Raw genomic sequence first — 14,460 nt, forward strand, 5'->3', positions numbered from 1 at the left:
GACGTTCGCCCTCTCTCGCACTTGAAGGGGGGCCTCCACCGCGTCTCGACCTACTACTACTCTTCCCGTCCCCCCGGCTCCAATCCCTCACTCACCCGTCCACCACTCCCCATCCGCCGCCTAGCACCTTGGCCGCCGCTCGTTACCCCCCGACCGCTCTTGCGCACCCGTCTGCCGGCCAGTCACCACGCGCATCCTACGCCCTTTGTCTCAACGTCGCCTCCAACACCGCCAAACTGTCGCCCATACTTCTCAACCGGACTACCTCCTTCCAGGTAGATCCGCATCCCGGCCACTTGACGACCGCCCATGCCGAGAGGATGAGCTCCGAAAAGGCCGGCCGCCGGCGCCGCTCGTCGAGCCTGATGTACACGGAACCCCCGGAGTCTCTGGAGCACATCAGCGACCAGGCCGCCCTGCCCAACCTCAACTCGCAATGGGTCAACGCCAAGGGTACGCTCTCCGAGTGCGCGCGAGTAGAGCCGCCTGCTAACGGACCGCAGGCGCCTGGGCCATCCACTTCGTCCTCATCGTTTGCCTCAAGATCCTCTACGACATCATCCCCGGCGTGTCGCAAGAGACGTCGTGGACGCTCACCAACATATCCTACATGTTCGGCAGCTACCTCATGTTCCACTGGGTGCGCGGCGTGCCCTTCGAGTTCAACGCGGGCGCATACGACAACTTGAACATGTGGGAGCAGATTGACAACGGTGACCAGTACACCCCGGCCAAGAAGTTCCTGCTGAGCGTGCCCATCGTGCTGTTCCTCATCAGCACCCACTACACGCACTACGACCTGACCTTTTTCCTTATCAACTTCATGGCCACCATCGCCGTCGTCATCCCCAAGCTTCCGGCGGTGAGTCCCATGTCCGAAATTAAACGCGCTACTTCTAACCGCTCGCCCGCAGACACATCGGCTGCGCCTAGGTATTTTCTCCGACCCTCCGGACGAAAGCTAGCAGCCGTACGTCCATGGTCTTCTTCCTCCTGTATTCTATATTTGAAGAGGTGCTCAAACAGCATGTCATGCCTTCCTTTTTTTGTCTGCCTCCCCCTCAAACGGCCCTGGAAGAGAGATATCTTCCGCGGTTAGGTCCAAGGAAAAGAAAAGCCAACCTTACTCACCTCCGCCTACTTATTACTACATAATCCGCGCTTCACCTCGGGCCTTTACTTTTTTGTGTTTGTGTGAACAGAGAGACAAGAGAACGCCTTCCAACAAGGGGCAAACAAGAAAAGCGATCCATATAAAGTTCCTTTTTCTTTTTGTCGAATTTGCGGAGGGGAGGGGCTCAGAATTACCAAAAGAAGAAAAAGAGAAATCTGGGTCTCGGTTGTAGCTGTTTGTTGTGGGGAGTAGATATCGAATCTAAATCCCGCGATCTGCGTTTCTTCTTGTCCAACTACTACTTTTCATCATCGTACAAAAGTTACCTCGCGTTTCCCGTTCAACGTGACACTTTTCGTTCTTCACCTTCCCTACAACCAACATCGTCCGGAACACGATACTCGATCTGGCGCGAAACCGGCACGTTCCAGGATCTCGCGGACACCCCCAGACGAGAAGCGCCGAGAGAGGCGCCGGAGCTATCGTTCGAGAACATTTTTTTCTTTCCATCGCTCCCGCCAAATTTCTATTCGGCGAGCCGATATGGTCCGGGTGCGCCGAGAGATACGATACGATATGGACAGACGTTAAACGGGGTGGAACGGATCAGCTGCGCAACAGTTCGTCACACGGCGGTGGGAAGGAAAAAAGGGTCTTCTGCCTAACAGTAGACTACTGTACTACTGTGCTACAGGTTGCAGCCCCGCAATGTTTCGGATTCTTGCTCATTTCGGCTACTTTTTGCCGGATTGCCAACTACTTGTCCCTTTTTACTCGGCAGCCCGCAGAACGGCGACGACGTCGACTAGACTGCTGATGCGACAAGGAAAAAGTGAAAGGGGAGGGGGTGAGAGCAGGATTCTCGCGCTTCAGGAGTTGGCATGGTGATGGGCACACGCGCAATAATGGTGGTTGCCTGGACGTGGGGTGTCGGGTCGTCGGCGCAGCGGTGCGTGATCGTCTGACGAGTCCTCGCACTATGCTTGCCTGTTTCGGTAAGCAAGTAGCGTCACGTACGGACGACGGTGGTGCGAGAGGCGGCGGTGCAATATGCAAAAATCTTCTCGCAGTGCCGTGATGGTATGAGGGAGACAGATGGTGATATTTGTGCCTGCTGTTTGGTGTGGTGTGGCGAGTCGTGGGTCGCGGAAAGAGAGGTGTGTGGTGCGGTGTGGTGTGTGGTGGCGCAGGGACCCTGGGCAACTCGTTTCGATGTACAACAATGTGGGGCAGAGGGTAGGTAGGTAAAAATACATCGTCGCGCATGGAGGACTGTGGGTAATTTGGAGAAATTGCGCAGGTTCTTTTTTTCTCCTTTTCGTGCGGGGAGGATGGGGGGCTTGGGCCACCGAGGGGCGAGGGGTGAGAAGTGGCGGTCTCCCTGATTTGACAATGTTGTTCAGGGCTGGTCTTATCAAGATTCACTGGCACTGATCGATTTCTTGGCTTTCACTTTCAGTTTGTCACGATGCGCGTGCAGATCGTCAAGGTCGATTCGAGCTCTTACTTTCTCTGGGCTCCTATTGGTTCTATAAAGAACTGTCCTCTCTCCATTCCGGATGAGGCTTTGCTCTTGATCCATCTTAGAATCTGTGACCATATCTCTTTATACAAGACGTTAGATGAGTCTCATGCATGCAAGGAAGTTGCTCGGGGTGTTTTAGCCAAATGATACGAGCACCTAAAGTCCAGTTTCATTGACTCCTTGGCCAAGTCTTTATTTCGAGTTGAGATGGTGTTGAGTTTCATCGACACCAACCTTACCAACCACATCATTGTAAAGCTTCATCCCAAAGAAGAGATGAGACTCTAAGATGTTCCAGTCAACAACATCTCGGGGCTGTGCTAGGCGCTGGCACGGGACGATTGGCTGAGATCCTTGTCCCTATTCGGCCCCCGCCACCACAGCCTTGCTTCCCCGCCTTGAGGCTTACAACTCTTCTCTCTCACATTTCTCTCATCTCCACAAGCCTTTTCATGAAATCGTCTTTCCAATTTCTCCCGCCATGTCTGGCGCCGAGCTCATAGCCGTCCTTAGTGTCGGCGCTTCAGTCATCCAAGTAGTCGATGCATGCAACAAGCTCGTCAACCGCATCAAAGAGTACCGCGGCAACGCCGCATTCATCAGGCTGCGGTCGCAACTGCATCTGTTCGCCAGCAACATCAAAGCTCTGGAGAAGACCACTCGAACCGGAGAAGACTCGGGAGAAGAAGAGGCACTACTCCATGAGGTTCTCAGAGGTTGCAAGCTCCGTATTGAGGAGCTGGACAGCCTTGTCACTTCCTTGGTGCCATGCCCGAACTCTTCTACGTTCAATAAGACGATGCATGCCGTCCGGGCATTTTTCAAAGACCACCGCGTGAAAGCGATACTCGAAGACCTGAACGACTACCGAGAAGTCATACTCCTTCATGTTTGTCGCGAGACAGAGCAGAATACCAGGAGGCTACTGTTCTTATTCGAGGAGCAGCAGGCAGCGCGACAGGCACTTGAGGCGATACGTCCAATCAAGTCAACAGCTCCATCACCGGCGCAGGACCATTTTCCTATTTGTCTGCGTTCCCACAGTCAGCGGCGCAGAGGCAACGGAATGTTTTGCGCCTCAGGCGACTGCACTTGTGCCTGCCACAGACTATCGAATTGCGGGTGGCTTGTGAGGTTAGCTGCCAGATCGGCTGGGTGTAGCTGTTCTGGTGAGCGATATGTGGTAAACACTACAGTTCTGGGGAAATCTATCAAACTCAGCCTCGGGGCAAGCTGGGCTACTGGCCTCTCGCTCACCTGCTCTCTGAAATTCGGAAATGTTGTCGAAAATGACAATCCAGGATTCCGAGTTCTTCGCCAATGTGTTTACATGGGCACAATAACTGTCGAAAAGGCGCTGGCAGAGCTGGAAGCTCTGCGCCAAAATGGCGCCATAGATTTTAACGACTCGACAAAGTGGGGAGACGGATACCTTGAGGTATGTTACAACCAAATAGTCTTTAAACATCCATAGACGTTAACAACATATCAGACAGTATGTTTCTACGAGGTGGACGGAGACAGGCACGAATCGCAATTACGGTTGGCCAAATTTCTTGCTCAAGGTGGAGTGGCCTGGAAAGGTGGATCGGCACGGGGCTTATGGTCCCCCAAGGGGTTTAAACCGGAGCTGATGAGAACTCTGCCGCCACTTGATAATCCGCGGCTATGTCACATTTACCCGGATTTGGACAAACATCGCCAAATTGCTGCCGACCGTTGGTGGCTGCGAGCATTCACGCAAATTTGCAAGTCCCAGCTTGGTAAGATTGATTCATCTATGATTTTCATTATGTGCTGACATATCATACAGACATTGGGGAATACATGCCTTTACATACTGCTGTGTCTTTTGGCGCGTTTGATGAGGTGGAGAGATACCTCAAGACACACAGTCATGTAGACTTGTCTGAAAACTTTCTAGGGCATACAGTGCTTCATCTCGCGGTGCAGTGGCCAGCGATACTCGACATATTGCTACAAAGTGGTTACTCATCTGGAATAAACTCGAGAAATATCCACGGTGCTACTCCACTTTGTTACGCACTCGTGTACGGCTTCCTCGACTCCATGACCATCCTTGTGGAGGCAGGAGCAGAATTTCCTCCAATCTTGCCAGCTTACAGCAATCTTGAAGGCAGTTTAGCCTACGCAGTAGGGGCTGAAGATGAGAAGCCACTCCTTCATCTGCTGGATTGTTTTATACGCAAAACCCTACCTTGGCGGGTTTCCGCTGAAATTTTCGAACCTGTGATGTTCACTTCGCCTTATTCGCACTCCTGGAGCTTGAAAGCGGCAGATTATCTCTTGTCAAAAATGTCGGCTTCTGCAGAGGTGTATCCGTATCATTACGAACATGACGGCTTCGGCCTGCTCCATTTCGCATCATCTTCGCAGCACGCACGAAGACTCCTGGAGTATCCCGGCCGTGACATCAACGAGTCGTCCAATCATGATGGTTATACCCCTTTGATGATATTTTCTTGGTTTTTGGACCCTAGGCTGCTGCAAGACAGCCTAACCAGGGGAGCTCGCGTCAACGATAGCGACCACAGGGGACAAACTGCTCTACATTTCACTATAAAAGCCGGTTTCTCTTCCAATCTGTCTTCCAATCTGCGTTGGTATCCGAAGTTGGACACTGAATCCTTCAAAAAGATGATGGAAACAGCAACAGTCCTAATTCAGGCTGGCGGTGACTTGCTACAAAAAGACAACTGCCGGTGCTACTGTTCGCCTCAAGGATGCTCCCCACTGCGAGCGCTTGTTCCAGCGCTACCTTTGAAAGGGTCCTGCCAGAAACATTACGTGTGGATACTCGAACTCTTCATCATACTCCAAGAATGCAACAAAGGCGAAATCATTTCAGCATACATTGCAGAACTGGACAGATTTCAAAGAAGTGATGAGATCGGCTTGACACACACCTGCTGCTACTCGTCAGGTAACAGATTACTTAAGTACTGGCCTCCAAATGGCCGCTTCCCGCCTGGTGATTCACAATTTGATATCGACTATGTTCATCCGCAAGAGTGTTCACAAACACTGGAAAGCCTCTACAAGGACTGGGCAGAAATTAATGCTGAAGAAGGTGAACTTGGGTCACGACTTGAAAGGGACCACGCGCTCTTTGAAGGCCATTGGGAGGATCAGCTGGTCAAGACTGTAGCGCGGAGATGCGCGATGATGGACAACGTCGAGATAGAGCGCGTACTCAGAGGCATCCATCATTCACCAAGGCCGCAGGAGCTGGAACACAGTGTCAAAGATTATATGACGACCATGAAAAGTAGCCAAGACTACATGGCATCAGTCATACCAGAGTACAACCATGAGCGTTGCATGCAACAAAGAGAGAAGCTCTCGAATCTCCTCATTGAAGAGTACTGGAGGCTGAAGCATGAAGTGCCAAATAGCTATGACTGGGATGTCGAAAATTTGGTACAGGGTCCTTACATGCAAAATTTCATGATGCGCTACCCCAATCCCGGCTTAGCCGCAACGGCATGGCCCTCGCAATGTTTTGATTACAATTACTTGACAAAATATCTTGGATGGCCGTAAGGGAAACCATCACTCATCCTTTTTCGGCAGCGAATCGATTACTATCGTTTAATGTCAAATTAATGTCGGTCTTGAAATCATATTCGTGAGCTATATATTTCTAAAAATCTACTGTAACTAAATATCAGCTTTTTCCCATATCCTGGCGCTCGATTCTATACTATAGGAAATATTATCTCTCATGATTTGCAATTCGATAAGGTGGTTATTTTAAGAAAGATACGAGCAATCAGCCAAGACCTTAGCTTCGGATCCTTTAGCGCCACATCAGTAATGGTTCCACAATAGTAATGGCTACCGTGTCCCCAAAGGGTATGAGTCAACAACAACGTACAGTCTCATGATATTTAACTTATACTTATCCCCAACACCAAAAAAAAAAAAAAGCAGGCTATTCAATATGAATCGCTGCAACAGAAAGCCTTCGAAAGGCTCATTCAGATTAACACTCTTGATTCTGCTCAGCCTTTGCTGCGCATCCTCTTTGGCTTGTCCAGAATGCTCTATGGGAACAGATAATGCTCCTGTATCCAACGTGCCTGGCGTCGGGTTTGCTTTAACAACGGAATATGGGTAAGTGTATTCATCAGCATCCTCTCTGTCATGGTTCCCATCTCTTTCAGTCATGTTCGCAATTCGCAGTGCTCATCCAGGTATTGATGTCAAGATTCCTTTAATTTTTACCTCTCGTCAGCTGCTTCAGGCCTACAAGATTACCATGTCCCGATTGAACTATCAATAAAACAGGCCAGATAACGCAACACTTCTGATACCCACCTGTTAACAAACTCCAGCACCGCTTCCGTCTACTACCCCAACGGCACAATCGCCCACATCGCCAAAATAGACGGCGGCCCCGCCTACAAAGCCTTCATGCGACGCGCCTACAACACCGCCTACGAACACCCGCCAACACTACCCAACACCGAACCTCCCTCGCCCCCTCCCGAGCCGCCCTCCCACTACTACCCCACCACCAACACCAACACCACCCCCTCATTCTCCTGCACCTTCTTCCACCACTTTCAACCCCTCTTCCCATTATTCCGCCTCCTAATGCCCCGCCTCTGCCGCCCTCCCTCTCCCCCTTCCCCTCCCAACCCCAACTCCCCCAACACCCCCGCCGACGACATCGCAGCCCTGACCCCGCTCCTCGCCCTCCTCAAACGCTCCGCCGAACTCCACCTCGGCATCTCCTCCTCCCCCCTCTGCCACGCCCTCATCGCCGGCCCGCGCAACTCGTACTCCCCCGCCGCCGACGCCGACCGCGCCGCCGTGCACGCCGCGCTGCGCCGCGTCGGCCTGCGCGACGAGCATCCGCAGCCGGCAGAGAACATGATCTCGACCGCGACGCCGGCGGCGGCGGGGATGCTCGATCTGGATGCGTTGGGGTGGGGGACAGGCGGCGACGGGGTGGGGTTGGTGGTTGTTGTGGAGGTAGTGCGGGCGGCGGGGACGGCGGTGGTGACGGTGATGGAGGTGGAGGATGGGGTGTTTGAGCGGTGGGAGGAGAGGTTGGTGGTGGATATGCGGGGGGAGGGGGAGGGGGAGGAGGCTGGCGATAGGGGCCCGGACCGGTATAGTGGGGGAGGAGGCTTGGAGGCTGCGGTGAGGAAGGTGGTGGAATATGTGCCGGAGGGGCGGCGGGTGGACAAGGTGGTTGTGCATGGGGATGGGTGGAGGATGCGGGGCGTGAGGGAGGCGCTGGTGAGGGGTTTGGGTGAGGAGCGGTTGGTTGCGGAGGCGCTTGATGGACCTGAGGACGATGGTCCCGGGGTGGCGGTTGATCCGGTTTTTGCTGCGTCGTCAGGCGTTGCGAAATTCGCGTATGAGTGGACGCAAGAATTGTGGGGCGAGCATACGGATGCGGCGTCAAGATGCACGTCCAAGTCTGATCTGTACGAAGATAAGTGGTGGAGAGAGTTGTAGAGAGATCCGAAGGAAGCCATCTTTTAAGATAGGTACTATATGAATGGTTATCACTAGTAGGGAACAGGATGATTGAGTTGTCCATATTGTATGAAGGACGTTGTACTATTTTTTCATGAATCATAGGTCATCAAGCTTACAACAGAAACAGATATTCGCTCTATCGACAAGGAAATCAGCACACGCTTGGCCTTACATGATCTCTCAGTGACCGCGCCTACAAAGAAACCGGATATTAAGCACTCAGTTCCGCAAGACATAACCTTCTGTATCTCATTGCCGGCCTCGATAGAGCAGTCGACATCATAACAGACATATTGAACTTCAGGAGGCTGCTCTCGCTCGACACGTAATTGTGGATCCGCCAGCTTTTCATAGTTACAGAGCATTTTGCCATTTACTTTTGTTGCTACGTTGTTGGTTGACCTGCGCGCACTACATGCTCGAAGGCCATGTTGTTTTGGTCGAGCATTGATGATTACTTAAAAACTTCATTGAATTGTTCATCGGATGAACTTCAGCCATCAAAGCCCAACGGCGCCTTTTAAATCCACAGCACTATTGATAGAGTGTGGCCACTGGTGATGAGATGTTTCTGAGGATTATCTGTGTTACTCAGCGAAGTGAGTTTGCATTCGACTAAGTTTTACGTACGAGAAGAAGTTTCTAAAGAGAGAGAAGAGTAAAGAGAAATACGTACAGAGGGGTGCTGCAGCCGATGTTTAGCTCGAAGAATGGCAGGGCCTTGGAACATAGCATAAGCATGCCTCAGCTCTTCTCTTTTTTTCTTGTCACAACGGAAAAGAACATATATGGGTATTTGAAGTTATCATACGGATGTGAATGTGGAATTAAAATTTCTACATACATGTCCGGATGATAGCTTCAGCAACCTATGACATGAGCGAAAAATAAACCCACGCTAGCCATCGGCTGCGAGAGGGGACTGTACTTCAACAATAACACGATAAACCGATATTCCCAATAATGAGTCCCGTGCGTACGAATCCTTCGACCATTTCCAGTCGAGAAATCCCAACAACTCGACTTTATTGCCGAATGCCGGCATAACTCCGCCAACCCGACTGCGTATCAACAGTCTGTGCTTTTCTTTGCTTACGGACAGCTTGCATCCGTGGAGTCACCCCGGTCATCAACATGAAAATGAAACCCGCCCCATATGTGGGGAATCATTGCGTTGCAGCCTAGAGAATGTGATACAAAGTCTATAAAAATACCTTGCCTCGCGCATCCTGTCTCAGTCTCTCCTCTCATTATCAGCATTCCCATCTCATCTTCCCACATCATATCCAATTCTTTCTATCACTTACCAATTTCAATTACCTCCGATATACAATCCACAACCAAGCATGTCCATCTCCCTCTACGACATCACCGTCCCGGTCCTGATCCGGAGCCTTAAAAACACCGACGCTTGGCTCCAAAAGGTGCGTAAAAAGAATTTCCTTCGCAGCACCCCCCAATTCCAATTCCAACTCTCCCAGATATACCTCGCTCGCAGACTCCGTCACTCTAACAGGCAATCACCAGGCCGAGGCGTGGGCCAACGAGAACGGCAAGTCCGAGGATGAGCTCCTCAGCGGGCGCCTCGCGCCTGACATGAGAGACTTCGTTTACCAGATCCTGGCCCTCTGCGCCATCGCACGCTACTCCGTCCTGCGCAAGGGCTGGGTTTACACGTCGGCGACGACGTTCCCGCCTGAGCAGGGGCGCACGTTCAAGGAGCTGCGCGCCATGATTGCGGACGTGTTGAAGTTCATCGAGGAGGTGAAGAGGGAGGATGTTGACGGGCAGGAGGGAAGGGAGTATACGTTTTGGACTGGCGGTAAGGAGAACGCGAGGGGAGAGAGCCATTTGGGATCGAAGAGAGAACGAGGCTGACTTTTGTGTGCGTGAATTAATGGATATAGGAGAGCAAGGTGTTGGCTATGAGTTCGGGTTCGAGAACGGCATCAAGTTCCTGAACCAGTTCGCTTTCCCCAACTTCTGGTTCCACACCACGACGGCGTACGCGATTCTCCGCATGAAGGGTGTGCAGCTGGGCAAGGCTGACTTCTTGGCCGGTGGCGGGGCGTTTGATTCGACGAAGGCACCAAGTGCTGCGTGAATCAGTTCGTCTTCCTCACGCATGAGGGGCGTGTAGCTGGGTAAGGCTGGCTTCTTAGGACGAGTTCAGTTTAGAGTGTGGCTAAGTCGTCGTTGACGCTTTGGTCCGGGCATCAAAAATACTGACACACTGGGAGCTGTGCAGTGGGGTTTAGTAGTAGAAGACGCTAGTGCAAAACAAAAATGGGGGTGTAGGTAGCCAATGACAGAAATACTCTTCCCTCTCTCAGCGTCTTCCGGATTTTCCCGCTTTTCCTTGCGACAGGTCACCTCAGCCTTGTGCAAAGACAGCCTTGAAATTCGTGGCATGCTGTTACTGGTAACCGTTACGGTAGGACTGCCAATCGACTGCTGTTTATGGTGTAGGTGCCAGCCGAGAGGGTATCCGTGAGCATGGATCCGTTTTGGTGATAATGTAAGAGCTCAAGGAGACTTTCTTACCAGACGAGTGATGGTTCCAAATGTATCTCTTCTGCGTGTCGTTTTGAGATATTTTCCAACCTGAATAAACAAGTAAATGCAGCATTTAGGTAAAAGACTTCAGGTGAGTACATCGCACATGGCTTACATTGTCCTTTGTGTAATGCATTCGGACCGAGACCCGACGTAGTACAGTCATCTTGGCTTGCAGAATTCCCACAAGGATGTTGCGCAGCTGAAAAAACAGTCGTTTGGAAACATACGCATTTGTAAGGCACATGAGAACTAACTCTCATTTTACACCAGGCACTGTGTCAGGGACATTGGACGACTTTGATGGAATCCTAAAGCAAACCAAGAACGAGAGCAATGACAAGGATTAGTGTCTGAAAAGTTCACATTATCGGTACAGAACAGCTACATTCAGTTGTATCCTGAGAGTCTAGGCCTTACCCCACATTGACCGCCTGGGTCTAGCTGCCTGTTGTGTTACCATCTGAGTTGTCAGCCTTGCGATATATAATCATCTACTTCGGATGCCCTCTCGCCTAGCAGGTCTTTAGCCATCCTTCTACACATACATCGCCCTTCAAACTTTTTCGAATCCAGAATTCAGCCTGGAACTCCACTACATAGTTACTCCGAGAGTAACAAGCCCGCCAACCGGAGATCTACCTCGCATCCTCCGACGTGAGTCTCTTCAGAAGAGAGCGCTTTGAGTGTCTTCGGAGAGGACGGTATGATGTCTCCCACATCTGCTTCATCATATCAGGTTCGAGAAAATGCACTTGGCTCAAGACCCTATTCTGACATCAATCCTGCCATAGAAATGGTCTTCCAATATTCGAAAGCTCAGCCTAGAACCCACACTACCCAGGTCAATCATGATCCAGAATCATCTACCGCCATCAATACACGAAAGAGGACTTGTTCATACATGCTCAAAAGGGCAGAGGATAGCTGGTGGCTGTGGGAGGCCGGAGGCGCATCATTGAGCATTTGCTGCATGATCATAATACTGATCATAATCCCGAACATCGACAACAAGCCTTTGGAACGCTGGCACTTCGTGATGGCACCGAACACTTTGATATCGACTCTTATCACGGTCTCGAAGACATCTATGCTGTTGGCTGTTGCCGGTGGCCTGGGCCAGCTCAAGTGGCAGCATTTCCACCGCGACACGCGTCCGATCTCGGAGCTTGATATGTACGATGAAGCAAGCCGAGGGCCCTGGGGTGCGTTTAAGTTTATCATTTTCAGTCCCTCCAGCTGGATAGATATCACTGCCATCCTTGGAGCCTTCATTATGCTTTCCTCATTGACGATGGAGCCTCTTGCTCAGCAAGTACTCTCCTTTCAGACCCGACATATGAGTCAGGGGAATAGTAGTGCCTGGATCGCTACGACAACTTCATATTTACTAGAGTTTTATAAAAATCCAGGTAATCTCCCGCGACCTCCTCGTGAGAAGATTTTGAGAATAATTACAAGTGAAGATTTCACAGTCGAAGCCCGCGGTCAATCTCTTATTCTGCAAGGGCTTCTGGGCTCAGTTCCTCCACTTTCGTACACTTGCTCGTCCAGTAACTGTTCCTGGCCCGATTTCCATGCCCTTGGAATTTGCAGCTCCTGTGCAAACGTGACGTTGGACTCCTCGGTTTACGATATGGATACTTCACTTGGCTATATCATACCTGACAGAAAGAATTATACGACGCCCAAAGGGATGACATTGCCATTGTCGGATTGGACCGTTTTTGAATCGGCGACCATCATGAGTGGTAATGCAACGCGCGAAGGAACGACCAAATTGCAAGATATTGCCTTTGTAGCAATTGCAAATGCCTCCGGTCGACCGGAAAATTATACCCAAGTGTACAACTATGGCGGACAAGCAGACATCACCGAATGCACAATCAGCTGGTGTGCAAAGTTCTACAGCAATTTGAAATTGGTAAGTGGACGCATGAGTTATAGGTTTCGTTCGCTGACTCTTCAAAATTCGAAGATGAATGGTATTATGGATTCGTATACGATGGAAGAAAAAGGCTTCTCCTCGGAAGAATATCATGAGTCCTACCCTGACAATGCAGAGGACCCCCTCGAGCAATGCTACGACGGTTACGGAAACGTTACGTTTGGTGCAACACGCGAAGAAGAGTCTTACTCGTTTGATGTCGGGTGCGGCAAGGCCTCCGGTGTTGCAAAATACTTCTTGGACCTCTTCAAATTCCAGGTCAGTTCTGATGAGACAGCTTTCGCCTCTGGGCAGCTTCTCATGAACAGTGAGAGCATCCCTGCGACCATGGATGCTATCACAGAGGCCTTTTCCATATACTTGATGGCATCAGCCCTAAACACAACGCGTCATTACGGAGAAGCCTTCTATCCGGAGGTTTTTGTCGTAATCTACTGGCAATGGCTCTTGTTCCCCGCCTTTCTCACCATTCTTGGAGCCTGCTTCCTGGGCACCAGCCTCTGGAAAAGCTGGAAGCATCGAGAGTCTTTCCTCTGGAAAGACAGTCTGGTTGCACTTCTTTTCCACGGCCTTAGTAAACGGGGAAACAATGACGAGGAACCAATTGAAAAGACGGAGATGGATGAACAAGCAGGGCTCATTACGGCGAAGCCGAAAATTGATAGAGATGAAGTGTACCCGAATGACAAGATGAAGATGGATGAACGGGCAGAGGCCATAAAGGCGAAGCTTAAAATGGATGACGATAGAAGCCTGAAGTTCATCAGAGCATAAGGGACAGGAGCTTGCGAGAAGAGACCCAGGTTTCGCCGTGAAGGGACATTACTGAATTATGAAGATGATGGTAAATTGGGTTTCGGTATTTATTTTTCTTTTGTAATGACTTTAGGTAAAATAATAATTCATGGAGTTTCTAGCGCATTAAGTAGACAACTGCTTCCGCGCAGCATCTATCAAACAAACCACCAACGCCCGCATTTTCCCCGCTCCCCCAAACCCAAGAACCCCCCCCCCTCAAAACTTATACACCTGCTCCTTCCTAAACCCCAACTCGGCCAAAATGCCCCCGCTACCCCCCCTCCCCTTCCCCACCAACGCCTCCTCCATCTTCGGCGGCCCACAAACAAACACCATCGACGTCTCTTCCCCCTCCCCCTCCCCCTTGCCCCCCTGGACCCCCAACTCCCTCAGCAACTCCTTCGTCACATAACCCTTCCTAAACTCCCCACCCTCCTCCCCACCCCTACTAACCGTGTAGTGCACCCTCAACCTCCCCCGGCTCTTCTCCACCAGCCTCCCCCACTCCTCCCTTAACAACACATCCTCGACGCTATTCGCCCCATACACGACATCCACGACCGTCTTGTCGTCTGGATCCGCCAGGATCCCCTGCACCAGCTGCCAGACGGGCGTGACGCCCGCGCCGCCGGCGATGCAGGCGATGCGGCGGAAGCGGTTGCGCTGCCACGCGTAGCCAGGGATGGCGGTGACGAAGGCGAGGGAATCGCCGGGGGAGAGGGAGTGCAGGTGGGTGGATTGCTTGCCCGAGGGGTAGTGCTTGACGAGGAGGTCGAGGTGGCCGGGGGTGCTGGCGTGGGTGATGGGGGTGTAGGGGCGGAGGACGGGGAGGAGGTGGGAGGAGGGTTTGGAGAAGGTGAGGACGGCGGCTGTGGGTGGGGCGGGTTAGCTGGGTGTGTGTGTGTGGGGGGGGGGGGGGGGGGGGGGGGGGGGGGGGGGGGGGGGGGGGGGGGGGCCCCGGGGTGGGGCGGAGTTTCTTTTCTTGGGGGCCGGAAATGAGAC

At 51.7% G+C, this 14,460-nt stretch overlaps 6 protein-coding genes across 6 annotated transcripts; 5 read left to right on the top strand and 1 right to left on the bottom strand.

The window, feature by feature from the left end:
* Positions 1–320: 320 nt before the first annotated feature.
* LTHEOB_10064 (ORMDL family protein) lies at positions 321–965 on the top strand (the record flags this gene model as incomplete). Its single annotated transcript, XM_035506668.1, has 3 exons — positions 321–453; positions 504–862; positions 915–965. 3 exons carry the CDS (start codon positions 321–323, stop codon positions 963–965), a joined length of 543 nt encoding a protein of 180 aa, XP_035368376.1.
* A 2,155-nt stretch (positions 966–3,120) lies between these two features.
* LTHEOB_10065 (Ankyrin repeat protein) lies at positions 3,121–3,608 on the top strand (the record flags this gene model as incomplete). The annotated part of the gene is made up of 2 exons (XM_035506669.1): positions 3,121–3,532; positions 3,586–3,608. The coding sequence occupies 2 exons, from the start codon at positions 3,121–3,123 to the stop codon at positions 3,606–3,608; spliced, it is 435 nt and encodes a 144-aa protein (XP_035368377.1).
* Positions 3,609–6,708: 3,100 nt separating this feature from the next.
* On the top strand, positions 6,709–8,132 carry LTHEOB_10066 (Heat shock protein 70; the record flags this gene model as incomplete). The annotated part of the gene is made up of 2 exons (XM_035506670.1): positions 6,709–6,776; positions 6,998–8,132. The coding sequence occupies 2 exons, from the start codon at positions 6,709–6,711 to the stop codon at positions 8,130–8,132; spliced, it is 1,203 nt and encodes a 400-aa protein (XP_035368378.1).
* Positions 8,133–9,502: 1,370 nt separating this feature from the next.
* LTHEOB_10067 (uncharacterized protein) lies at positions 9,503–10,260 on the top strand (the record flags this gene model as incomplete). Its single annotated transcript, XM_035506671.1, has 3 exons — positions 9,503–9,580; positions 9,684–9,978; positions 10,064–10,260. The coding sequence occupies 3 exons, from the start codon at positions 9,503–9,505 to the stop codon at positions 10,258–10,260; spliced, it is 570 nt and encodes a 189-aa protein (XP_035368379.1).
* A 2,196-nt stretch (positions 10,261–12,456) lies between these two features.
* On the top strand, positions 12,457–13,434 carry LTHEOB_10068 (uncharacterized protein; the record flags this gene model as incomplete). Its single annotated transcript, XM_035506672.1, has 2 exons — positions 12,457–12,636; positions 12,691–13,434. The coding sequence occupies 2 exons, from the start codon at positions 12,457–12,459 to the stop codon at positions 13,432–13,434; spliced, it is 924 nt and encodes a 307-aa protein (XP_035368380.1).
* Positions 13,435–13,674: 240 nt separating this feature from the next.
* On the bottom strand, positions 13,675–14,460 carry LTHEOB_10069 (NADH-cytochrome b5 reductase; the record flags this gene model as incomplete). The annotated part of the gene is made up of 1 exon (XM_035506673.1): positions 13,675–14,327. A coding segment is annotated over one exon (653 nt), but the record flags the coding sequence as incomplete, so codon positions are not given.

Source organism: Lasiodiplodia theobromae, assembly GCF_012971845.1.
Source record: "Lasiodiplodia theobromae strain AM2As chromosome Unknown scaffold_35, whole genome shotgun sequence".
In the NCBI taxonomy this organism is placed as follows: domain Eukaryota; kingdom Fungi; phylum Ascomycota; class Dothideomycetes; order Botryosphaeriales; family Botryosphaeriaceae; genus Lasiodiplodia; species Lasiodiplodia theobromae.